The sequence below is a fragment of the Coptis chinensis genome, chromosome 8 (genome assembly GCF_015680905.1).
Source record: "Coptis chinensis isolate HL-2020 chromosome 8, ASM1568090v1, whole genome shotgun sequence".
NCBI classification, from domain to species: domain Eukaryota; kingdom Viridiplantae; phylum Streptophyta; class Magnoliopsida; order Ranunculales; family Ranunculaceae; genus Coptis; species Coptis chinensis.
In genome coordinates this window covers 61248287-61273555 of record NC_141463.1, presented here as the reverse complement: position 1 = coordinate 61273555, position 25269 = coordinate 61248287, and the positions used below count along the sequence as shown (strand labels likewise).

The 25269-nt window shown below is 39.4% G+C and overlaps 3 protein-coding genes across 10 annotated transcripts; 2 read left to right on the top strand and 1 right to left on the bottom strand.

Annotated features, from left to right (window-relative positions):
* Positions 1 to 637: 637 nt before the first annotated feature.
* LOC147482276 (amino acid transporter AVT1C-like) lies at positions 638 to 13713 on the top strand. 6 transcript variants are annotated; one of them, XM_086576582.1, is made up of 13 exons: positions 638 to 1032; positions 1196 to 1392; positions 2063 to 2376; positions 8746 to 8960; positions 9227 to 9250; positions 10079 to 10259; positions 11069 to 11288; positions 11521 to 11656; positions 11775 to 11798; positions 11928 to 12069; positions 12578 to 12621; positions 12710 to 12772; positions 13320 to 13713. In XM_086576582.1, exons 2-13 carry the CDS (start codon positions 1208 to 1210, stop codon positions 13413 to 13415), a joined length of 1644 nt encoding a protein of 547 aa, XP_086432708.1. In that variant the 5' UTR covers positions 638 to 1032; positions 1196 to 1207; the 3' UTR covers positions 13416 to 13713. The 6 variants fall into 6 exon arrangements, with proteins under 6 accessions (XP_086432708.1, XP_086432710.1, XP_086432706.1 ...); XM_086576584.1 differs by having other exon boundaries at positions 752 to 1027; positions 1204 to 1392; XM_086576580.1 differs by having other exon boundaries at positions 752 to 1027.
* Positions 13714 to 14413: 700 nt separating this feature from the next.
* Positions 14414 to 21500, top strand: WCRKC2 (WCRKC thioredoxin 2). Of its 3 annotated transcripts, XM_086578363.1 has the most exons (5): positions 14414 to 14737; positions 15325 to 15399; positions 16417 to 16483; positions 20983 to 21000; positions 21074 to 21500. In XM_086578363.1, the coding sequence occupies exons 1-5, from the start codon at positions 14442 to 14444 to the stop codon at positions 21176 to 21178; spliced, it is 561 nt and encodes a 186-aa protein (XP_086434489.1). In that variant the 5' UTR covers positions 14414 to 14441; the 3' UTR covers positions 21179 to 21500. The 3 variants fall into 3 exon arrangements, with proteins under 3 accessions (XP_086434489.1, XP_086434491.1, XP_086434490.1); XM_086578365.1 differs by lacking the exon at positions 15325 to 15399; XM_086578364.1 differs by lacking the exon at positions 20983 to 21000.
* A 2349-nt stretch (positions 21501 to 23849) lies between these two features.
* On the bottom strand, positions 23850 to 24230 carry LOC147482274 (uncharacterized). The gene has a single exon (XM_086579261.1). It carries the CDS (start codon positions 24228 to 24230, stop codon positions 23850 to 23852), a length of 381 nt encoding a protein of 126 aa, XP_086435387.1.
* Positions 24231 to 25269: the final 1039 nt, after the last annotated feature.

Below are 25269 nucleotides of genomic sequence, written 5' to 3'. Positions count from 1 at the left end.
TGTTTTCTGTACATTTGTGTTAATAATTGAGGATGAGAATGAACGAATCATGGAGGATGCAATCAATCAATTAATTCGTATCATAGTTGTAGCATACCGACCGGATCGAATCATTTCTATACAACTTGTCAAGGTCTACTCAAGGATAAGCTTCAATCTTTTCGGATTATTACACGTAATAAAACTTGCAAAAACAACTCGTGGACATCTTCTGCAATCATTCAAGATTCGAGGTATAGTAATTAGCAAGTCATTATGTAGCTGTACCAATGAAGATAAATGACCTCAGTAACAATTACGAGAGTGATTGAGTCGGAAACAATTGAAACTATTACAATCCAAAATTGATTGTTTTCTATAACAACCCAACTACCCAACGTGGATTGACAAAAAAAAAAAAATGTTCAAATGTCTTCTTTGAAAGAAATCTTTGAGGCCACATCAACAATGATTTATTAGGCTTAATTGGTATGTGTTATCGCAAGACATTAAATTCCTATTGTACATTTAAGAATCCTAATATATAGGGAAAACTAATAATACTGATCCTTAAATTCCTATCATACATTCAAGAGTCCTAATAATAATGATCCATCAATTCCGGCCTATTATACATTCACAAGAGACCTAAAGAACCGAGGATACCAAAGTTAGCACAACAGATTGAAGCATATTCCCAGAGTCAAAATTATGAAGACGTGGTGGTAGCCTGGTAGGGAGGGTATATATATCTAGGCAGGAAAAGGTAAGTAGGTAAGTAGGTAACTATGTTTTTCCTTTTGTTTTTTCACTAATATTAAATTTTAGAGCAGTGACAAAATCAAATAATAATGGTACCAGACTAGCAGCTATAGTAATATCAAGGAGAAAGGTTGTATATATTAATGGCTTAAAGGTTGGAGTTCTGACCAAGCTCTGCAAACTAATCATATTAGTTTCGTATACATTCATATCAGTACGGTCTTCAGAGTTTCGCTGAACTCAAAAGTCCAAATCTACGTTGAAAGAAAAGTTCTCTGCAGGAAAGGTAAGGTAGATTCAGTAGCTCTTTTGTTTTCCTATTTCTTCTTACTTGTTTTGGCTTTGAATATATATCTTTCTTGTCGATATCTCTGTAATCTATATATGTATATTGTTTTTCGAAAACTAGATGTTATACTTTCTTCTTTGTCTTGAATATTTTTTCACAAGGCAGAACTGCAGAAGTATGAACAATTCGGCGTCCGATCAGTCGTTTTATATAGAGAGTGATGAGGAGGAAGAAAGGAAGGTATTGGATAATGGAGGCAATGAAGACGGGAATAGTTCTGATTCTTCGGATGATTCTTCAGTTGCAAGTCAAAAGCAAAACAAGTCTAATTCTTATACAACCTCGTGGCCACAGAGTTACAGGTACTAACACTTTTTCTCTGTTTCTGTCACGTTAATTTTCCAATATGGTGAATTTTCCCTTGATTGTAAGTATAGACAATATTAAGAATAGCATTGATTAGACAATGTTACTGTGGATTATTAGACAATCGAGAAAACATTGATTGTCTTTTTAATTGGTTGCTCGGTGCCTTTCTTCAAAGGGCTAAGAGTTGCGTCGAGCTACAATTCTGAGAGAAGATTTTTGCCGAATCCCTAGACGATGCCAGACTTTCAGTGTCAAACTTGTTACCTTGTTAGCTCAATGCGACTCTTTTTTGAAGTACTTCCATAACATTTTTTGAATTGAATCCAGAAAATGATAGTGTGTATCCTCAGCTAATAACCCTTAGTAACACATCCCACACTGAACTCTATACCACTTAAAATGATGCTAACCAATTATGAAATTGGTAGAGATGTTCATGGCTCGATGAATCATCTGATTTTCAAATATGAGACGACTGTGGCTCTCCAAGGTCTCCAAGTGCACTGAAAATATTAGTCACCTCGGAAATCACTAATGTGCAAGGTCACTTTAAGTGACTTACTACAAGTTTCCTCATCAACTTGCATTTATAAAGGATTTCCGAGATGTAAAGTTCTAATGCGCACTAGCTAGTCATTTGATCCTTCTCTCTTTAATTTTCAGGCAATCCATTGATATGTATTCTAGTGTTGCTTCGCCAAATATTGGATTTCTGGGTACTCCTACTTTATCTAGACTGGGAAGTTCTTTCTTCTCCTCGTCATTAACAAGAAGACATACTCCTGAAATACTGCCTGTGCTAGTTAAGCCATTGTTACCAACAGATCTAGAACAGCGGCGGAGCTCACATGCTTTGCTTCCTCCACTTCCCACAAGGAAGCCTTCTCTAAAGAAAATACCTGATTATAAATCCTCCAGAGTTTCACATGAAGTACCAGTTTCACACCAGTGCTCCTATGGCCAAGCTGTATTGAATGGTAAGCATTGCGACAAAGCCTCTCTTGCCAAATAAAATGTTTTTTTTTATTAACATGAAAAATGGTACAACTAGAACAAAGTAAACCAAAACATTTTCAGATAAAGATAAACACAATGCTTAAAATCTGAGTTTGATCAAAATAAATTGATCCTGTAATTATCATATGCATTCTCACAAATGACTGTCCACGTATTTGGTGAGTTATCCCTCACATGAGGAGAGAATTTGGGATGTAAACGGGCTTAATTCTGATCGCCTTAATGAGCGCTCTCGATAGATTCCGACTTCCTTCGAGTTCGATAGAATACGACCGCCTTCGCCTTAGTCTTGGTAGCGACTACTGCCAGATGATGCCCCACACAGTCTATTTTTCGTGGGCTTTGCTAAAGATTACGCGAATTTGGTTTTGGAGATAAAACCAAAAATCAAGGTTTTGGAAAACCTAACCAATGAGAACCAAACAAGTGAGGGAAGGATTGGAATCGGACTAAAACAAAGAGAGAACCCTTTACGAGATACAACCCCTCAGTAAAGAGATAAGAGTGAAGATCGAAAGGAGAGATTGTAATCTTCCTTCCCATTTTATTAAGAACTGGCTCTTGTGGAAGTAGGCATCATTGGCGAACCACGGTAAATCTTTGTCTTGTGGTTTGCCTTTTAACGCTTTTACATTATTATTTGTTGTTGATAGTTGTTTTAGCGAGTTGGGCATGTTAGTATAGGTAGTTTGTGATATTTGAGATTTATCCGGAGTTGAAGTGTGTTCATACAAGTTATCGTGTAGTGGGGAACCGATTGGTATTGGTAGAATCCCCAAAAGTGGTATCGAGCCTTGGTTTAGAATAGCTGGGGTGTTATCCGAATCTTTGTCGGAAAGGTGTTTGGACGAAATTCTGAGAGAAGATTTGAGGTTAAATAACTTGTAGAGATGGACCATTCCGAACACTCAGTATGATGAGTCCGAATAGAAAGAACTACACCATCATCCGGAAAGCCAAGATGGAAGACTTGCTTTATCGTAAAGGACTTGGCACTTCCATTGAGAATGGGGAGTAAAACCGTAGAAAAATCGATGGCCGAGTGGAAAAAGCTTGACGAAAAGCTATTGGGTACATTCGACAATGGATTACGGTTGTCTTTCACCATGTGGCCTAAGAGACTGACGCCCTTCATGGAAGAAACTTCGAAGACGCTTTATGAGAGGAAGTCGGGTGGAAACAAAGTGCTAGTCGTTAAGAAGTTTGGAACCACGAAGTAAACGTCCGAGCATCTTAATGAAGTCTGAGAATATCATCAATCGATGCATTTGATGAAGATCATTTGGGAGGCGAAGTTGAGGCTTTGTTTCTTAGGCTCTACGAAAAGTTGGGAGACATTAGCGGTTTCTACATGGAGCAAACCCAAGGATGGAATTGTTACCATGGAGATGGCTACCACGTCTTTGTTGAATGAGGAGACTAGAAGGAGTTCTTCTAACTTCGGAGGTCCTTTCACGCAGAAACGGGGAGAGGTCGAGCAGTAAAACCATCTCGTTCTAGAGGTGATGGTAGTAAATCTAGGGGTGAAGCTAGAACTCTAAGGCAGAGAGGCAATGTTACTATTGTCTTACCAAAGGCGAAGCCCCGGATATGAAACAAGAACGAAGAGGGATGAGAAGAATAACTATGTACATGAAGACATGGTGCGAGGAACGAAAACTGGCGAGATCTTTACCGCACTAGTCGATGACCTAGTGGGGAATTGTGTCAGTTGTGGTGTGTCTTTGTCTTAGTACCTCATGTCGATCTGAGAGGTGGGTGATAGATCTGAGGAGCATCCTATCACGTCACACCAAGATGAGGGGATTCTTCACTACCTACGGTATGTGGTGAATATGGTGAAATAAGGATGGAGTATGATTGGAGTCTCAAGATTATAGGCATGGAGATGTTCATGTAGAAACCATGTCGGCTACACACCTGACTTTCGAGGATGTAAGACATGTCCCACGACATACGGCTAAGCTAATTTAATTTCGGAAGGAAATTAGATGATGATGGCTTTGTAAACTCGTTTGGTAGCAGGGTATGGAACCGACGGAGGTTCCATCAGAAGAAAGGAAAGAAAACTTGCTCTCTTTACAAAACACGGGCTAGTTTGTGTAAAAAGAATCTTGGTGAAGAAGTTAAGCTTCATCCGAAAAAGAGACCGTGGTCACACGGGCATAAAAGGGATGGAAGTTCTTGCTAAAAAAGGCCATGCCGGACATTAAAGGTACACATTTAAATACATGTACTCATTGTTTTGGTAGGAAAGCAACACAGGGGTGTCTTTCCAAAGATTCCCGTCTCACGAGAAAGCGACACCGTCCTTGAACTAGCAATACGCGGACTTATGTGGTCCTATGAGAGTGAAGTCCCGAGGGGAGTTTCGGACTTATGACATTCATTGATGACGCCAAGAAAGATATGGGCCTATAGTCCCGAAGACCACGGGATGATGAACTTGGCGTGTTTGAGAAATTCCAATGGTGGAAATCTGGGAAGTTGTTGAAGTGTATTCGCCGGATAATGGGGGAAAGTACATTGGGCCATTTGAAGAGTATTGCGAGTCATGGGATTCGTCGTGAGCATCCGTTCCAAGACACCGCGAGAATGGAATAGAGAGAATGAACCGCGGTACCATTGTAGAGGATAAGATCATGCTATCTCACTAAGCTAAAACTCTTGGGTAGATGCGCATAAATGTCTGTACGTGATCAACCCCGTCAAGAAGAAAGCCTCTGAATAGTGATTATCCGGAGAAGTATGGTGAGGCGCGGAGATGTTGATTATGGATACTTGAGGGTATTTGGGTGCGCGGGGCATTTGTGCATATTAGAAGGATGAGAGATCCGCTTGATGACAAAGCCAAGCGGTGCATTTTTCCGGGTTATGGAGATGAAAAGTTTGGTTACAAACTACATGATCCGATTAACAAGAAGGTAATCGAAGTCGAGATGTTGTGTTCTTGAAGACCAAACCAAGACTTTTGAGGAGGGGTGAGCCTACTGCTGCGCTTTCACCAATGATCTTGTTGATTCAGAAGGAGGTTCCCCGCTGAACGCGCGCAGAAGGCATTGAGAATCGCAGAGAACCATGAGTTTGAAGCTTCATTGAGAATCTATATCGTGATGGGATAGAACCTATTGGTATAGAAGATGCATGGATGAGATCATGAACCACCACCGTGAGCAAGCGAAGTGTATCCCTCGAGGCACCGCCGGATGGGGCAGGAGGTCCGACAGAAAGGGAGAATAGTTTCAACCGGTATCCACCACATAATCACGTCTACTATCGGATGGTGGAGAACCTATGTATCATCACTATTCGCATGCACAAAGAAAAGTGGTTGAAGGCCATGCATGACGAGATGGATTCTTTGCATAAGAATCACACTTATGAAGTTAGTTGAGAAACCCACGGGGAGAAAAAAGAATAAGTGGATATACAAAGTCAAGTAATGAGAATAATCCTCACCCAAGGCACAAACTTTGTTGGGAAGCGGATTCGCCAAAGGAAAGGGATTGACTTTGATGATTTTTCTCTCGTAGTGAAGATGACTTTATCCAAGATTGGTATTGGGTATTTAAGTATGAACCCAGAGGTTGGAAGCTAGATGTTAAGATGACTTTTCTTCATGGAGACCTTGAAGAAGATGTCTACATGGACCGACCCGGAGGGTTTGAGGTCAAAGCGCAAAGGCACCTAGTATGCAAGCCGATAAAGAGTTTGTATGGGTTGAAAGCACCGAAAGAAAGGGTACATAAAGTTTGACTCCTTTATGGTGAAGCAAGGATATAAGAAGTCCGCTAGATCATCAGGCGTTTGTTGCAGAGATTTCCGGATGGAGATTTCATCAGGTCGCTATTCGCGTATGTGGATGATATGTTGATAGTTGGCCCAAACATCAACAAGATATCCAGTGAAGAAAGACTTGAAAGTAAGTCCTTTGAGATGAAGGATTTGGGTCAAACAAAGCAGATACTTGGGATCACGGATCATTCGCGGATGAAAGAGTGGAAAGTTGCGGGCTTTCAAGAAAGCTACATTGGAAGGTGTTGAAGAGATTCAACATGGATCAAGCCGAATCCGCTTGGTGGCGGAGTCCGCATGACCAAAGAGATGTGTCTAAGGGTGAGCATGGCGAGTCCGGATGGAAAAGATTCCTTTATGCATCCGCAGATAAGGCGGTTTGATGTATGCCATGGCGTGTACTAGACCGGACATTGCTTTCGCCGTTGGGGTGGTAAGCGATTTCAATAAAACCGGGTAAAAGAGCATTGGGAAAGGTGTTAAGTGGATATCAGATATCTCAAAGGCACTTCCAAATGTTTGTGCTTTGGTGGAAGTAAGCCCTTATAAACGACCGACGCGCATATGGTGATGTTGATTTCGATGAAGTCCCCTCCAGGTTATCCGGGTTACGGGGGGGCAGTTTCTTGGCAATCTAAGTTGCAAAAGTGTGTTGCCCTCCAAACTTCTGAAAAGTATATATAGCCATCGAAGTGTTGCAAAAGTCAAGCATGGATGAAGAGGTTCTTGACGAATCGGGGGGGCTAAAACAAATGATGACGGTCGGGCGCCATCCACTCGAAAGCAAGAATCCGAGTTTTTCATTCTAGATCCAAGCACATACACGCGCGCGTTATCATGGATTATTAAGATAAGACAAGCATTTGTGTATCGAAAGATCCATACCGACAAGAACGGCCTGGATATGATGACCAAAGTCTTACCAGAAAGGTAAGTTTGATGTTTGTTATTGCTATTCTGGGAATGGCAAAGACACTCCTCCTCGCTGATTTGGCAATTGATGGAGGTTTCGAGGGGAGATTGTGGAGTTATCCCTCACATGAGGAGAGAAACCTGAATCGGTAAACGCTTAATTCGGTATTATTAAGTGCCGATATTTTTCAGCTTCCGAGTTCCGAAGAACATAGAGGCGACCATTCAAAGTGAATAATAATGGGTTTCCATATCACTCAGAGGCAGTTTTCGTGGGCTTTGCTTTACGGTACCTGCGAATTTGGTTTTTTGGAGATAAAACCAAAAATCAAGGTTTTGGAAAACCTAACCAATGTAACCAAACAAGTCGGAAGGATTGGAATCCGGACTAAAACAAAGAGATAGAGATACAACCTCAGAAAGAGATAAAGTGATCTAGTAAGGTGAGATCGAAAGGAGAGATTGTAATCTTCCTTCCCATTTTATTAAGAACTGGCTCTTGTGGAAGTAGGCATCATTGGCCGAACCACGGTAAATCTTTGTCTTGTGGTTTGCCTTTTACTGCTTTACATTATTATTTGTTGTTGATAGTTGTTTAGCGAGTTGGGCATGTTAGTATAGGTAGTTTGTGATATTTGAGATTTATCTGGAGTTGAAGTGTGTTCATACAAGTTATCTGTGTAGTGGGGGAACCGATTGGTATTGGTAGAATCCCCAACAGTATTTGGTGATGCTTTATATCCTATTGCATATCCGGCCTTACTTGGAGTCCTAAAACTATGATTTATTTGATTTACTTGTTTTATGTTTTATGTTTTATTGTTTATATTATTAAATATATAATCTTTCATTTGCATAAACTCTGTTACAAGGTGTAAACATGTAAAGCCGGCGTACAGGTTGCACTGCAATCCACATATTTATTAACCATGTAACAGAGTTTCTTGACTTCAATATAAACTATAAACACTAACGGAGACGCAGTTTAAATCTAAATTCAGCAAACTGCTGCTATGATGACCAAAGCAGGACTAAAGACCTCATGAGAAAAGGAAAAAAAGCTGATAATAACTCTTGGAGCAGGAATGCAGGATGAGTAGAGGGGAACATGTAATGTTGTTGTCCATGTATTGTGAATAAAATATGACTATATGAGTCTTGACCTGGAATTGTGTTTGCATGTGATGAGCTGATCCAGATCTACACTGTTCCTTTCTCAATCCATCACCACTGCTGGATTTCTGTCTTACGTTATTCAGTGGCTGGTATTGAAAGTGGCCTGGCCACAAATCTCACCACTGCCTTCAGTATGAAATAGTTATCAAGAACATGTTTTCAGTTAGTATCTGAAATTGTGATTACTTGATGATACCATTGATTCCTTAAAAGTCCTAGTCACAGTATTTCCATTATTTTTCAAAAACTTTCTAGTTTCACCAGAGCATAATCAGTGGTATCAATTGTTATTATCTATAACTGAGCTGGTTCAGGCTCCAGAGATCTGCGCAATGAAATTCAATCATTTATGTTGATACCATTGCCTTAAGACCTATATGATCCAAATCTAAGGATGTAAAGATGAATCGTTAAACTTGTATATACTATCTAACATGGAAATGCAGGTATAAACGCCTTATGTGGAGTTGGAATATTGTCTACTCCAAATGCAGTGAAGGAAGGAGGGTGGGCTGGTCTTGCTATATTATTTATCTTTGCCGTACTTTCATGGTACACCGGAATTTTGCTACGTCGCTGCTTAGACAGCGAACCTGGTCTGGAGACTTATCCAGACATTGGTCAGGCCGCTTTTGGTACTATTGGCCGGTTCGCCATTTCTGTGAGTCACCTGCTTGTCTTCAACTAACAATTCAATTCCCACAACATTCCAAATCTGATATACATATATAACCACCATTTTTTATGATCTTCAACATCAATAATTCTACATGGATTGATCTGATGGTAGGGTCCATCACACATATACTTGTTGCATCTAGGGCCGACAAGTCCACTGATGGACCCACTTTCTGGATTACAAAATGTGTAAGAAGAACTACGAACATGGCTGACATATTTTTATTTTCTTGTGTGTTGTTGGTGCAGATAATATTGTACGTGGAGTTATTTGTAAGTACATCTCAGACTCATTCTACTGTCTTTAGCTTATGCATTTGACGAACTCATCACCAAAAAAAAACGTTCTAAGATCTTATCCATAACATCTAATCAAAACTCGCAAAACCGTTTGGTTGAAAAAGTTGGGACAGTGCAAGATGCACAACAATCACACTCTGGCACTCAAGCGAGGTTGACACTTGACAGTTGACAGTCTTGAACTTTTGACACTGACCAGCTTGGGCTCAAGCTCTGCTTATGACTTTAGGACAAGTGGACCTGTTTCGGCATTTCTGGTCTAATATTGAGGCCCATGTTTAAATTGAGGTGAAACAATCCGACATGTTTAGAAATTGAAACTTTCAGTCGGAGGTCATAGGCCTTTCAAAAACATTTCCACAAATATTGCCACTTAACACACTCACACTCCAATAATCCCTTTTTACAGTTTTTGTCTTTGGGAGATTTGCCATTGATAATTTAAATATTACATGATGTCTGATCCTTTAACTAGCTTGATCGAAATCCTAAAATATGATGTTTAATTAGCCAGAAATGAGAAACTGTAGTTCCTAGCCAGTCCAACCAAAGACATGAAAAATTAAAATTCCTAGCCTGTCCAACAAAAGACCATCTGCATATAGTTTTGGGAGTTAACTAGGGAACCTCGGTGTATCAATATGGACAATAGTGAAGAATGAATATTATCTCCCTAGCCTGGAGTATTAGCCAGTCGGTAAACTTGGGTGTTGGTTCTTTTTTGTTTGCACGTATTTCTACTTCAATCGATTCTTGGGATGGATATATATAATCAAGTGTCTCTATGTATCCTCTGTACAGGCTTGCTGTGTAGAGTATATAATATTGGAAGGCGATAACTTATCGTCCTTATTTCCAAATGCACATTTAAGCTTGCTGGGATTGGAGTTGAAGTCTCATCATTTATTTTCCTTGATGGCCACCCTTGCTGTTCTTCCCACTGTGTGGCTTCGAGACCTCAGCGTGCTCAGTTACATCTCTGGTGAGCACCAAGTATTCAAAATAATAAGTTGAGTTTATAATGTTATTACTCATATGCAGGGGATAGCTATCTTTTGATTGTTTGATATATTGGAATACTGCAATGTGATGACAAACTCACCATCAGGCCATACTGTTATAGAGTTTAGGGTTTAGGGCCATACCTCAGGAAAATGAACAAGTTCTGTCTTCTCTTTATCCATTTCAAATAGTTCTTCTTCATTTCAATTTTCCACAAACAAACACTTGACTGAATTTCTAGCCGAATCTGTAGGATATTGCAAACCTACTTAATTTTCAAGTTTTTGGCACAATTTATTGCTGCAAAATATCAGTTAGATACTAGTGAAATGTGATTTCAAACTGTTGTCAGTTGTCACTTATATTGCACCAGTCGGAATCATCAGGAACCTTAACCTATTGATGCTCTCTTCTCCTACGACCAGAAACTTATAACATGTTAAGTTTTCTTACAATACATGTTCCCTGGCCACTGCTTTTAATGTGATGATTGATTGCATCTGGATTTAAATTTTAAATAAACGTAAGAGTGCTGACCATTCTCTAGTTCATATGGCATGCATAATGTGGCTTGAGTATCTATATTAGCAATTTTTGCACGAGATCAATATGACGTTAATAAAGTGAAGCAGCCTATATAGAATATATCTTATGGATCAAAGCTTCCTCATGTATGTAGAGGGCCATAAGTTATGGTAGATCCATTTACACAGTCACACCTAATATCCTACCATGGTTTTGCATTCTTGTGAAAGTAGTAGCTAACATCGTGTTGCACAATCATTCCAGCTGGGGGAGTTATAGCATCTGTTTTGGCTGTTGTCTGCTTATTCTGGATTGGGTTGGTGGATGATGTTGGCTTCCAAAGCAAAACGACTACATTAAACCTCACAAGCCTTCCTGTTGCTATTGGACTCTATGGCTACTGCTACTCCGGACATTCAATCTTTCCAAATATCTACAGCTCAATGGCAAAACCGAATCAATATCCATCAGTCCTCTTAACAAGGTAAGATAAATTGTTTCGCCCTCCTCTGCTTCTCACTAGACTCTTCATAAACTTGAAGTTGTGTATGTTTTTTTCTTTAGTGAAGATTTATGCATGTTATTAGTTGTAACTACATGTGGGGATTTACTCTTTTGAATTTGTGTACAAGTGACTATTGAAGGTCCTGACATTAATGTAGCCTTTTCTTATTTCCGATTCAGAATTCTGCATAGTTACTATTACCTTCTTGCAGTTTCACCCTTGTTACAGTCTTGTATGCTGCCGCTGCTGTTATGGGATATGCAATGTTTGGCGAATCAGCACTCTCACAATTCACTCTTAACATGCCTCAAAATTTGATTGCTACAAAGATCGCTGTGTGGACTACAGTATGCAACTAAACTCATATATCTCCTCATTTCTTTTTGCAAAACTATTGTTTACACTTAATAAGATTCAACCATCTTATATATGCACGTCTGTTTGTTTTTTGTCATGCTTTTGCAGGTGGTTAATCCATTCACCAAATATCCTTTCTGTTAGGAGTTATAAATACTTTGTCCTACTTTTACCTTTTTTTATGCATTACACAGTTTCTAAACTGATATATAATCTGCCATAAAATAAGGCTGTATTTCTCCTTAATTGGAATTCACATATGCTCTGACTATAATGCCAGTGGCATTAAGTCTGGAGGAGTTGATGCCATCAAACCACATGAAATCCCATGTGTACTCGGTCCTCATCAGAACAGCTTTGGTCATCTCTACCTTGTTTGTGGGTCTCGCCATCCCATTTTTCAGTAAGTTTTAATTTGTATATGGAAGTTACATGAAAATTGTTCTAAACTGTCATCCAAAGTGTTAAGGACACCTTCATCTATATGCCTTCAAGGACTGACCACTGCTTCAGTTTCTCCCATTTGAAAATTGAGTGGAGGATCCAAATTCTTTTGGGCTTTGTGAAAGGATTAAAGTTTGGTTGGATGCAGTTTACCCAATGTCAAATATAAGGGAGAACTGGTTGCTTATAAAGTCTCTAGCCTATTTTCACTAGTAAAAAGCAGGACAGATCAAAATTTCGCAATCCCAAATGGGGCCTAAGACATAGCTTTAATAATGCTTACCCAATATAGATCGAGAATCATATCACAAGGTACTTATTTAAGTAATGCTGAGTACAGGATTGAACTGAAGACATACAAAATGGTGTATTATGTCGCAACACCTTGAAAAAAAATTGTGGAAAGTAACGATTCTTTTAGATACTAGTGCATGCTTCTCTTAATCATCTTTTTTTGTTTTCTTTAGGTCTGGTGATGGCATTGATCGGTTCTTTACTCACCATGCTTGTAGTAAGTTTCCATCTATAATCCTTCTGCTCGTACGAACTAATAAATAGACAACTACAAAAAATTATACTAATCAATATCTTTGTGGCAGACTTTTATTCTTCCATGTGTTTGCTTTCTAAGCATCTTGAGGGGGAAAATAACACGGTGGCAGGTATCTCACAAATTCGTTCCTGAAACTAGCACTTAATCTGTTTCCTCTAAGACAAAAATAAAGCTGTTAGCCTACCACCACAATTCACTAGAGGATAGATAAGAGCATCTCCACTATGGCTAGTTATCTATCCAACTAATTCGCTAACTATATAGTAATACTCACTCAAAGAGGATGGAACAAATGTAATCCGGAATCTCATTGCAAACACCACCTCACTTATTTGATGATGAAATTGCGTAACTGCAACAACCAGAGTCTCCACATTGTAGGCAGGACAGTGCCGTGAGTTTTACTTAGTAGATGGTACCTTCTTATAAAGTACATTTTGCTTCTGCTAAATGTATGGGGCAGTTGTGGTGATCGAGTTGCCCTTTTCTTTATCTGATGCACTATATATTAGAAAACTGAACACTACTCAACAATTGACTCGGCCTAAATAGGTTTATTCATAACTGGTTCGGATTAGACAAAGTTGTATATCTATTTAACCATCCAGCTTGTATTGCTTCAGTTGACCATTAATATATTTGTTTCTGTTTTGCAGGGAGCAATGTGCATTTTGGTTATCGTAGTAGGTGTTGTATCATCAGTATTTGGAACCATTTCAGCTCTTACTAAAATCATAGAGAACTTAAGTTAGAAGTTTTGAACATTCTCTAGCAAAGACAACATGGTTTGACTGGTGCAGACCATGCAATCTCCATTTCTCAAGTTTGATCAGATTTCCAGTCCATTTGTCTCATATTTTTTTATTCTGTTCCTAATACATCTTCTGCCGAGAGTATGTGAAAGTCTTACCTGTATAAGGTGTAATGAGATACACTACCATGATAATAAATGGTTCAGATTTTGTTCTTCTATATTCCAGTACAATGCAATTCATTGAAAAGTTTACATTGGTTTTGCATTTGGTTATGAAATAGTTCTTGGTTGCTAAATTCTTAACCGTTTATGTCTGAATACAAATAACATGTAAAACTTTTAGTGATTTGCAAAGCTCCAAATAACACTTTACTAATGATCATCACTCGACATACTTTTATTAAGAAGCTTCTTTTTTGTCCCTGTAGCAACAACTTGAAAATGTTTTGGAGCTAGGTCAAATCAAGACCTCAATGGATAGTGATTACATATGGGCCAAATGCCCAAAAGTTGAAGCCCACTTAACAATTAACAAATAGAAGAGTCCCACTTAAGACCCACCCCAAACTCTGCAACTGGTACCATAGTACAAAATATCAGGATATGGGTATTTATCGATACTCAATTTCTGGATATGTATCGTGGATATATTTCTCTCTTTGGGGATATTTGACATTGTTTCACATGCAAATATCGTAGATATATCCAAAATATCAACAAATATCATAGATATTGTGGATATTTCTTGATATATCATGATACATTATTTATATTTATTTAAAATATAATGGTAAATATTAAATAAAATTGTTATATACACAAAATATCGTTAAATATCACAAAATATCACAAATATTACAAATATCATCAAAATATCACCGATATTTGCAGTCGTGTATATCTCTTAACATATCGTGATATTTATATATCTTTTTCTGAAATCTGGATAGATATCTCCAAATATCGCGATATAGCGAGATATTTTGTACTATGACTGGTACCAAACAAACGAACAAATCCGAAAATGTTGTCAGAAGCGCTCAGAACTATTTCTCCGTCCTTATTATTATTCTCACATTCTTTACACCATCCAATAAACCCGCAACATAATAATAAATCACAAACTTTTCCACTTGTTAAAAAACTTTCAATCTATAAACTGACGGCAAAAACAAATGGAATAATTACTAAGCCAAGTGCACACGCGGAGGGACTTGATTCGCCCGTCTCGGTTGAACTGGATCTAATCGTAAGCGAAGCACAGTTCGATGACGTCATTACCGAGGCTCAACAAGCTGGAAATCCACTTGTCGTCGTCTGGTTTGTTTTCAAACTTCTTTATTTACATTTATATTTATATTTCCCAGTTCATAATTATATTCACTTTGCAGTAATTTAGTATAATTAACTTAGCTATAACCACACACTCAAGGTCATTCCTACGCCACTTATAGTTTAAATACATGCTTCTATGGTTTGAATGTGCCTTAGATAAACCATCCAGGTGAAGAATGTAAGTTGATCCAAATCCTTAAGTGTGGAATGTTAGCTATGGTTTTCTCTTCCGTTACTACTTCCTCGGCATACTAGGTTTGCACAGATACTTACTACACCATATAATTACATCGCATTGCTAAGTGCACCAACATACACAAGATAAATAAATGCCAACAGTGTTTAATGTGGATAGGTCTACAAAACTTGATCTTACAAATATATTTCTAACAAAATATTGGCTCATGTTAAATTGAAAACATGCGAGCTTGCGATCAAAATCCGAATTCTGATTACTTATTACTTTATTAGTACTTGAATGCTTTACATTCTCGCGGCGGTTTCTCATTTAACTGCACTTCTTCTCAAGCTTAGGTCAATGGTTCTTAAGAAAAGGTTATCTGGACATGTAGGATGGCAACCTGGTGCAGAAAATGCATATACTTAAAACCCAAACTGGAAAAGATGGCAGCAGAATACTATCCAGGGTGAGAGTTACTGTCTCTGCTTGTTATCTGTCATATAAAACTACTAAAATTAACATTCTTCAGTATTTCTACTTTTTATGTTCTCCGGAATTTATTATTTAACAATAAGTGATGGTTCCATGAATTCCATGGACAATAGGATAACAAAAATATCCACTATAGGTAATCGATTCCCTTCTGATTTGCAGCTCACCCACGCTGAAATGGTGCAATCTTGGTTGGATAATTTGTATAAGTTGATTTTATTCCTTGATCAAAAAGTAAAAGAATTATTATTAAATGCGTCATGTTAATTACTCTTGTATGTTTACTCCATAAAGCACCGACCTTTTTGTCGTAGTGCATACAGTTCAATAATGTGGGAGATCTACAGTTTAAAATAATTTCCCAACTCTATTAGTCTCTTTCTGGACCAAAGAGCATATTCTGTTTGAACTCACTGAAAATTCTGAAATCCAGTTTTCAACTGCTTTCGGATCAGTATATAAATGAATATTTGGTTGATCTGATCATATAGAGGTTGTGTTTCACCAGAGTACATTTGCATTTTCTGCAGTGTCCGGTGGATGTTACGATCAATTTTGTGGAAAGGAGACATGGAGACATAATTGATAATTTAGTGTGATAAGGAGGTGCATTGCGGATCTAGATAGGGGAACTTATTTTTACCAGTTTTTTCATGTATAGTGTAGTCAACCCTTGGATGTCAAACGTTTTCAAAGGACTCCATAAATCTGTTTTAGGATGTTATACAACTGATTTGCAAACAACTTTGTGTGGCGCTACTCTAGCGAAGTCAATATCCTTTATCCTTGAATTTCTTCTTCACACAGTCAAAGAGACCCTTAGTAAAGAGTTAATGTGGTGTCATTGTCAGCACTGTTACTGTGTTACACTGTCCCCTACTCTATGACAACTTTAAGTTACATCTTCCAGTACTTTTTCGTTTATCTCCTCTATATCATTTCTCCCCTTGGTTTCTTGATGTTAAGTTTACTGCTGTATGATCCAATGCAGGATCCGCTTCTACTATGTTGATGTCAATACAGTCCCACATAAGCTTGTTGCTCGTGCAGGAGTCACTGTAAGTTCATTTAACGTTCCCATTTGTTGACTTCCATTAAGCTGGTCTTAGGAACTTTGTTTGCTTTTATTCACATACAAATTAATTTTTTTTCTTAATTTATCATTTCGTTTTCGTGATACTCTGCATTCCTTGAGAGAAGTAAACATCCTCCTATATGTAGTAAATTGCAAACAAGTATAGGATAGTGGAAACTTTTACATCTCTGTTGTGCTACACATATTACCAGAGTATTCAAAGGAAACCATTTCGATTCTTCTGTTTTCCGTAGGGAGAAAACAGTTGGTGATTGTTTCTTTTGCTTTCTCTTTTTTAAGAGGCTAAGAGACCCTCTCGTGATTCTGTTGGTGTGCCGTACAATCTCTTGATGGGTCTTAAATCCATTAGTTGACTCCTGGCCGATTGTATTTCTTAAAAATGAAAACAAAACATGATTGTTTTCATTTCTGCATTCTACTGTTTTGTTGGGTAATAGAATTATGAAGTCGGTTTGAGGAAGGACTGTTCGTCTCACAACACACAGGGAATTTTATTTGATATGCCAGCATAACTTTCTTAGGACTTGCCATAACTTTTAGTTAGCTACAACATTCTGTTGAGATATTTAGTACCACATGTGACGCTTAAAAACTTGCATCAAAATATATAAGCTCCTAGGGCCACTGAGCAACACTAGAGATATACAGTATGCAATACCAAGGGATTATTCATAAGTCCAGAAATGTGTTTACCAGTGAAACAGTAAACTAGAGGTCACTTACCCACAGTACTAGCAGTCTAGCATCCAACCTTCTTGAAAAGAAAAGTAACCTTAGGAGAACAGGGTTTGGTGTTGCAATGCGCACGTTTCTGGAAGCAGATTGCATATGCAATCTCGTTCTCGTTTTCACAATGTTTGGTTCCCATCTTATCTCTGCACACAGAAACATAGAGGCTTTCTTGTAATTGGATTTTAGGAAGCTAAATGAAATAATGGACATGATGCGAGCTTGAATATTGATAGGATGCCATGGACCTGGATAATATACTTCTCTTCCCCAGCCTATTTGCCATTGAAGAAGATAGGTGAGCTTATCAGTTGGATATGTTTTCCAACTCAGATAAGCTCTATGTAAAGGTTAAGTTTGGTCTAACCTTATAGATGTATAGATTTGGGGGAAATTGGTGGAAGATTGTGGATATGACTGAGTTCGTTCCGGATGAACTGCCTACGTATCAAGTTCTCCCTGAGGAACCTGAATCAAGTCAAACGTAGTTAATGATTTGGTGTGGTTAAATCTGGTGTGGTAGATAGAGAAGTCTCTTTTGGAAAGCCTAGGGGGAAGATGGAGTAGATCTGATGATCTCTCGGAGGGAGTCGATCCAGCCCCAGCGGATGGAGTAGATCTGGTGATCTCTCGGAGGGAGTCGATCCAGCCCTGGATTTGGGGTGAGCGGATGGAGTCGATTTGAGGTGAGCGGATGGAATGGATCCAGCCTCCATGGATGGAGTTCCTCCCGCCCCTTGGAAGGAGAATGGAGTCTGTTTTTATAATCTTCTTGTTGATCCTTTGTCTTCTTTTTCGTCAGGTCAGGTTGTATTGATGTGAGACTTTATGGAGCATTGATGGCAAAACATTGATGAGCTTGGCTGAAGTTCTGGACTTGATGGAGGCAGCTGGCTCGTCCGTTATTGACTGTTACGATGGCACATCGTGATGGCAGTTCGTTATGGCAGTCCGTGAAAGAGTATTCGGGCGACTTGCTCGGCGATCTCATGGAGATACTGTCAGTTCGCTATGAGTTCGTAATGAGGTCGTCGGGAAAAGTGTTCTCTAATAAGTTGTGCTGGACACGTGTATAATATACATTGGTTGTGTCTATTAGTCCCTCACACAGCCCTTTCTCATTAGGTTGTCCATTCGGAGAGGGCAACCCGATGAAAAGTAGTTCCCTGCGTGGGAAACTGCGTGGGGGCGCGAATCAAGTCACACGTAGTTCATGTTTCGGCGTTTCAATAGACTGAGTGGTTGTTCGACTGTTGAGTCGCTCCTAGAGGAGGTCGTCTACTCGACTTGAGTCACTTTGGAGTGAGCTCGTAGGGTGGGTACATGTTGAGTTGCTCCTAGCTTTAGATCGTCCTGCATATGAGTGACCGATTTGTAGGTTGGGTGGCGCTTCAGTAGACTGAGTGGCCGTTCCAACGTTGAGTTTCTCCTGGACGAGGCCGTCCACTCAGCTTGAGTCACTTTGGAGTAAGCTCGTGAGGTGAGTATGTGTGGAGTTGATCTGGATGAAGTCGTCCACTCGGGTTGAGTCACTTTGGAGTGAGCTCGTGAGGCGAGTTCATGTGGAGTTGATCCTGGACGTGGTTGTCCACTCGGTTTGAGTCACTTTGGAGTGAGCTTGTGAGGCGAGTACATGTTTAGTTGCTCCAGGACGAGGTCGACCATTGATATGATACTATGATAGCTCAATCCTGAACTGGTCCTATAAGTATAGGTCCCTAGTTGGCAAGACTATTTATCCGGCTGGTGTCACTTTGGAGTGAGCTTATGAAGCGAGTACCTGTTTAGCTGCTCCTAGACGAGGTCGTCCATTGGTATGATACCATGATAGCTCAATCCTGAACTGGTCCTAGAAGTATAAGTCCCCAGTTGGCGAGACTATTTACTCGACTGGAGTCACTTTGGAGTGAGCTCGTGAGGCGAGTACATGATGAGTAGGTCCTGGACGAGGTCGTCCATTGGTATGATACCATAATAGCTCGATCCTAAACTGGTCCTAAAAGTATAGGTCCTTTGTTGGCGAGACTCTTGTGAACGATCTGGGAGTTGGGTGGCATTTCAATAGACCGAGTGGTCATTTCATAGTTGATATGACGACTGTTGAATTTGATTAGATCTTTTTGTATGTCGTCAGCATGGCGTTTTAGTTGACTTGCAAAAATGTGAACTAGCACGTAGTTGTTAATACAGGCTAATGGTGGTAGATACCTCTGGATTAGTGAGGTGCTCGTGTCGGAGCGATTGTTCTTTAGTGAAGCCCCTAGTGTATGATTCGTGTTGAGCATCCTTGATTTTGAGTTGATCTCGTTCGCATTCTTTGAAGCTAGCCCCTAGTTCGTGTTGTAGACAGTCTAACAAGGAGCGAGCTCGGTTGTGAAAAGGAAAGCCCGATACGTCTTCAGTATCTTCTATATGATCTGTGTAGCGTCGCGCTTGATGGTGCTCTGGTCGATTCGCTTGGACAGCTCGTTGATCCGTTGATTCACCTCGTTGATACCGTCCTCAGTGGTGATACCATTCAAACTCTGGGCTGCGGCCTGGTTTTTCAGCGGCAGGTTTTCCTGCCGGAGGAAAGTAATGCTCTCGTTCATTGTCCCAAGCTGGTTGATTAGGTTCTTGACTTGCTCCTGTAGGCTTTCCATGCTTCGTGGGCTTGAGGGAAACTGATTTGAAGAATGTGGTTTTTCTCAAGAGATCGGACCACAGATGGTGCTAATGTAAAGGTTAAGCTTGGTCTAATTTTACAGATGTATAGATTTGGGGGAAATTGGTGGAAGATTGTGGATATGATTGAGTTCGTTCCGGACGAACTGCCTACGTATTAGGTTCTCCTTGAGGATCTTGAATCAAGTCAAACGTAGTTCATGATTTGGTGTGATTAGATCTGGTGTGGTAGATAGAGAAGTCTCTTTTGGAGAGCCTAGGGGGAAGATGGAGTAGATCTGGTGATCTCTCGGAGGAAGTCGATCCAGCCCCAGCGGATGGAGTCGATTTGGGGTGAGCGGATGGAATGGATCCAGCCTCCATGGATGGAGTTCCTCCCGCCCCTTTGGAAAGAGAATGGAGTCTGTTTTTATAGTGTTCTTGGTGATCCTTTGTCTTCTTTTCCGTCAGGTCAGGTCGTATTGATGTGAAACTTTATGGAGCATTGATGGCAAAGCATTGATGAGCGTGGCTGAAGTTCTGGACTTGATGGAGGCAGATGGCTCGTCCGTTACTGACTGTTACGATGGCGCATCGTGACGGCAGTTCGTAAATGAGTATTCGGGCGACTTGCTCGGCGATTTTATGGAGAGACTCAATTCGCTATGAGTACATAATGAGGTCGTCAGGAGAAGTGTTCTCTTATAAGTTGTGTTGGACACGTGTATAATATACATTGGTTGTGTATATTAGTCCTTCACACTCTACATGAACAGCTTCATAGTGGTTGCATTCTTCATTCATCTTGTAGTCTAATTATATGGAGTTGAACAGCTTAGGCAGAAGCATTGGGGAGAGGGTCCAAGGAGTTAACAGTCAACCGTTATGGCAATAAGAGCACACCATAGAGATTCCTCATAAACATTTAATATTATCATCAACAGTTTGGAACCAACCAATCTGACTGTACCACTTAGCACTGATGTACTTCTGTCTGATTCATATCTCAAGAGTGCTCATGGGTGATTGGAGCTGATGCAAACTTTATTTCTTTTATTTTCTTTTGTGGGAACTACAAAACCTTTGCAGAAGATGCCAACAATACAGGTAAAAGGCAATCACATATAGTTCTATGTGGTTTACCCGTACCTCCTTTCTAATCGTAACACTCACATTATAGGTTTGGAAGGACAGCAAGAAACAAGCCGAAGTGGTTGGAGGTCATAAAGCATATTTGGTGGTGAATGAGGTCAGAGAAATGATCGAGAACGTGCGCTCCGTGTAATTATCATTTCAAAGTGTAGTCCTACAGTACAATATATTGCCACCACAAATATTTGGCTGTGCTGCTTAATTATGGAATGCAGTGGATTTCATAGGCCGACTTGCTGAAATGCCGTGTAAGGAATCTCAAGTTCTCAACAGATAGAAGTGTGCATGGCAATATCACCTTCCTTTCTGTTCTCACTTCTCATTGCCCTATTATTCGTTGCAAATGAAAGTTGTAAAATATGTAAATTATCACCATTTCTAAGAATACACCTTGAATCTTCTTTAATAATTGTAATAAAATTCAAGAAGTAATAACAGTCATTATATTTGTCCTCCATTAGATATTACCATCACATTCATTCATTGCTATATGCTGAACTAAAGGGTACGTATGTTACAAGCCTAGGATTTAACTGAGGCTCGACGTGTTCCGTGGAGCCCGCATCGGGGTCAATTTCGAACCTAACACAAATTGCCCGTCTAGAAAAGTTGGACCATTGGTTGTCCGTACTGTCCATACTTCCATAGTGATTTTTTTTTCTAGGGCGCAATTTTCCACGCCCTCAAATTGACGCATCATCGCTTAGATTTACATTTTACTTTCTCTTTCTGCCCTTAATAGTTGGTAAAGTCTGACCAAATTATTTGAAACTTTAGCAATCCACTCCTAACAATCTGGCATATCAATCAGTCCACCATGTTCATCTTCTTCTGAAATTCTTAAAAATTGATGTAAACTGTACCTGCTACATGCAAGAATTTCCAAAGAACACTTAAAAATAAAAAAAATGGAAAAGTTGGTCCAACTCAAATATGGGTTTTTAGACTTTGGTCTTCCTAATAATAGGGGTATTAGGCTTTGGTCCAGACTTTATCGTTTATCCTCCTAACCGTGAGTCAACCCCATTGACTAACATGTGGCATTTGTCTATCTCCTACTTTCTTCTAATACACAGAGTGGCCCAGAGTGGCGTGAGTCTTTGAAAGAACACATAAATTAGTGTTTAGTCCCTCTATAAATATCTTCGTTTAGACTTTAGTCTTTCTAAACTAAATTTTTTAAATTGTTGATATTTTCTACCCAAGTCTAGGCCACAAGAAAATTTTGATATTTTCTACTAATTCCTATTACAAAAATTATGGGTGGGCGAGTGTTTATAAATAGGTTGTTTAGTTCTAAGGGTGGAATTCGAGTTAATCAAGTCGAGCTTCACTACTCTCAAATTTGGCTCGTTTATTAAGCGAGCTTTGAAAAAAGCTCAAGCTTGGCTCATATAATATATGAACGAGTCCGAACCAAGCCGAGCCCAAGTAGTTTGCTTATTAAGCCGAGCTTCATCAAACTCGTTTGTTATACGAGCTATAATATAAGCTCAAGCTTGGCTCATTTATTAAATAAACTAGTTCGAGCCGAGCTAATAAATGAGCCAAGCTCCAAACCGCTTGACTCAAATTCCACCCTTATATTAGTTCACCCACTTTTTAGCCAACACAAGGTGAAGATTGGCTTTATAAATGGTTGTAGCAACTAAGCACGTAAATGTACTTACGCAGTGCGTTCACACTACATTCTATATTGCATGTTGAGGTACAATTCTATGCCGCAATGCAACACCTGAAGAACTAAGGTGAAGCAAGCGCCGCCGCATGATACAACCCAAGTGAATTTCATAATAAGTGAACCTCCATGATATAGGGCAATTTGGGTATTATAAGAGAGTAGGAGATGAAGTGTGATTGTGTTGTTATTGCCAGTTGTCAAGGCAAAAAAGGAAGTCGCATTCCCTTTTTTCCTATTATTATTATCCAAAATCTAGAGTACGCCTGTTGCACCGGTACACAGGCTTCTGGTTCAAGTTTTTTTTTTTAGTTTTATTTTTGGTAACCGGCTATGTAAGTTTAATAATATTTAATTAAAAGGGCGAAAACATAATTTACATCTTAGATTTTAAATTATATTAGATTAGATTTCAGTTTTATTATCGGTCTTCTTCTTCGTCGTCCCCTAACTTCATTTAATACAACCATCGACCGTCGATAGCATTTCCTTATTAATTGAATCAATTTCAATTTCAATTCGCGGTTACTGGTCAAAAGTTCATCTTACATTCTTACACACTGTCAACCTTTACAGTAACAATAAGGTTAGTCAACTGGTTCCTCAACTGATTTTTGAAACGTGTTTGCAATTCAATTTGCAATTTGTGCTATAATGTGTTGAGTTCTTAGGGTTTCTTAATTTTGGAGATTCATTCCCATCCCAGACATATGATATATTCTATGTATATGCTTTATGAGAATAAATGGTACATATAATATATCATTATAGTGGATAGTTTAGAAACATTCTCCCAAAAATAGATTCTCCCAAAAAAGGAGGGGTGCATTCTATCTATTTGCCTTCTAAGAAGAAATGGTACATGTAATATATCATTGTAATGAATAGTTTAGATTTCAGAAACATTCTAGAGGCAATAATGAATGATATGATAGATAACATGTCTCATTCTTGTTGGACAACAAAAAAGGAAATATGCATGAATGGGGCTGTAAACCCATATTAAGAAAAGAAATTGGTGGAATAACCATTATGGCACTATCCTTTTACCAAGTGGGTGCCAACCTGTTTTGTTTTTTTTTTTTTTTTGAAATAACTAGGGGTCAGCCCCCAAACTTTATTAACTTCAATTTCTCAAGTACATAATGCCTTCCTTATCCCTCGTGATCAGTACATGCATTTTTTGATCCATCGGGGGACTAAAGAGCAACAAACCATTACACTTTTCTCTATTTAGTTTTGATAAGTAGTCAGCTACTTGGTTACCTTCCCTGAAGACATGGACAAAGGATAGTTTGTCAAACTTCGAACACACAGTTTGAATCTGTGCTACCAGGTTCCTACAGTACCACGGTGGCTTTCCTTTCTTTGTTAATATCTGTACCCCCTGCATAGAGTCCGATTGCACTTGAATCGTGTAATCCTCACTGCTCAAGACCTTCAACCCCTTTAGAATAGCTAGAAGTTCCGGTAAATCACCCGATTTCTTCTTAGAATTGCCACTCATGCGCCCAAGAGCACTTCCCCATCTCTATCCCTCAAGACACCTCCATAACCTGCCATCCCCTCTTGTACCAACCCATCTGTATTTAGAGCCACTGTCTCCCTCTCTGGTTTCTCCCATTTGACCCATCTTTCCTCTATATGTGTTACTTGGACCCTAATTCCCAACCTCTCCAACAACACTTTAGTTCCCACGTCCTCCTGGACTGATTCCAGCGTCTTCCCCATGTATATCTTCATGCTATTTATGACCTTATGGCTTACCTCATCAGCTGCCTTGAATTGGTTCTTCTTTAACCTCAAATTTCGCTCAGTCCATATAGCTTGCACTGTTGCGCAAGTAAAGGCTCGAATCACTTCCGACACCATGTTATTCTTTCTTCTTAGTCTCATTAGGTAGTACCATTCATCATGAGATGCTCTTACTGCACCTGGTAAACCCATCGCCTTCTTGAACTCTTCCCGGACTATCTTGAATATGAGCACTTTCGAAAAGAGATGAAATGAACTCTCATCATGGTTTCCACACAAACAAAGACTTTGTGGTTCTTATTACCTTCTTCGCCACCGATTCTGTTGTGTTGGGAGAGCTCAGGAGAACGGTTGCCAAAGCGGTGAAAGAATGCTTTGGCATCGGTGAGTACTTCCCCCAGACTATCTTGAACCATTTGACTTTACTCCTCACATTCTTTAGGACTGAGTACGCTGATGATGTTGAAAATTCTCCTGAGCTGTTAGGCGTCCATGTTGGGGGTAAATGGCCGCGCCCCACTCTAATGTCTTACAAGAATCCATTTAGAAGGTGTAGAACTGTGTAAATTTGTGCTAAAAGTCTCCATTTGTTTTATGTAGTGATCCTACCATGAATCATATCTCCATGGACGACGAAGAATGGCTTAGAAATACCTGTTATGACAGTTGTAGGTGTGAGGAAATGGATGAATCAAATGTTTCCATGGTGGATAGTGAAAATGATGAAGTTACAAACACCATGGATACATTTGTCAGTAGGCCAGAGGCTGATAGACTTTATGAAGAAGACA

Coding starts and splice junctions, on each gene's coding strand:
- WCRKC2 (XM_086578363.1), top strand. CDS start 14,442: ATGTTGTCAGAAGCGCTCAGAACTATTTCTCCGTCCTTATTATTATTC. Junction 14,738..15,324: donor AATCCACTTGTCGTCGTCTG/GTTTGTTTTCAA, acceptor CTGGACATGTAG/GATGGCAACCTGGTGCAGAA. Junction 15,400..16,416: donor GCAGCAGAATACTATCCAGG/GTGAGAGTTACT, acceptor GATCCAATGCAG/GATCCGCTTCTACTATGTTG.
- LOC147482276 (XM_086576582.1), top strand. CDS start 1,208: ATGAACAATTCGGCGTCCGATCAGTCGTTTTATATAGAGAGTGATGAG. Junction 8,961..9,226: donor TTGGCCGGTTCGCCATTTCT/GTGAGTCACCTG, acceptor TTGTTGGTGCAG/ATAATATTGTACGTGGAGTT. Junction 12,622..12,709: donor CTTTACTCACCATGCTTGTA/GTAAGTTTCCAT, acceptor TCTTTGTGGCAG/ACTTTTATTCTTCCATGTGT.
- LOC147482274 (XM_086579261.1), bottom strand. CDS start 24,230: ATGAGTGGCAATTCTAAGAAGAAATCGGGTGATTTACCGGAACTTCTA.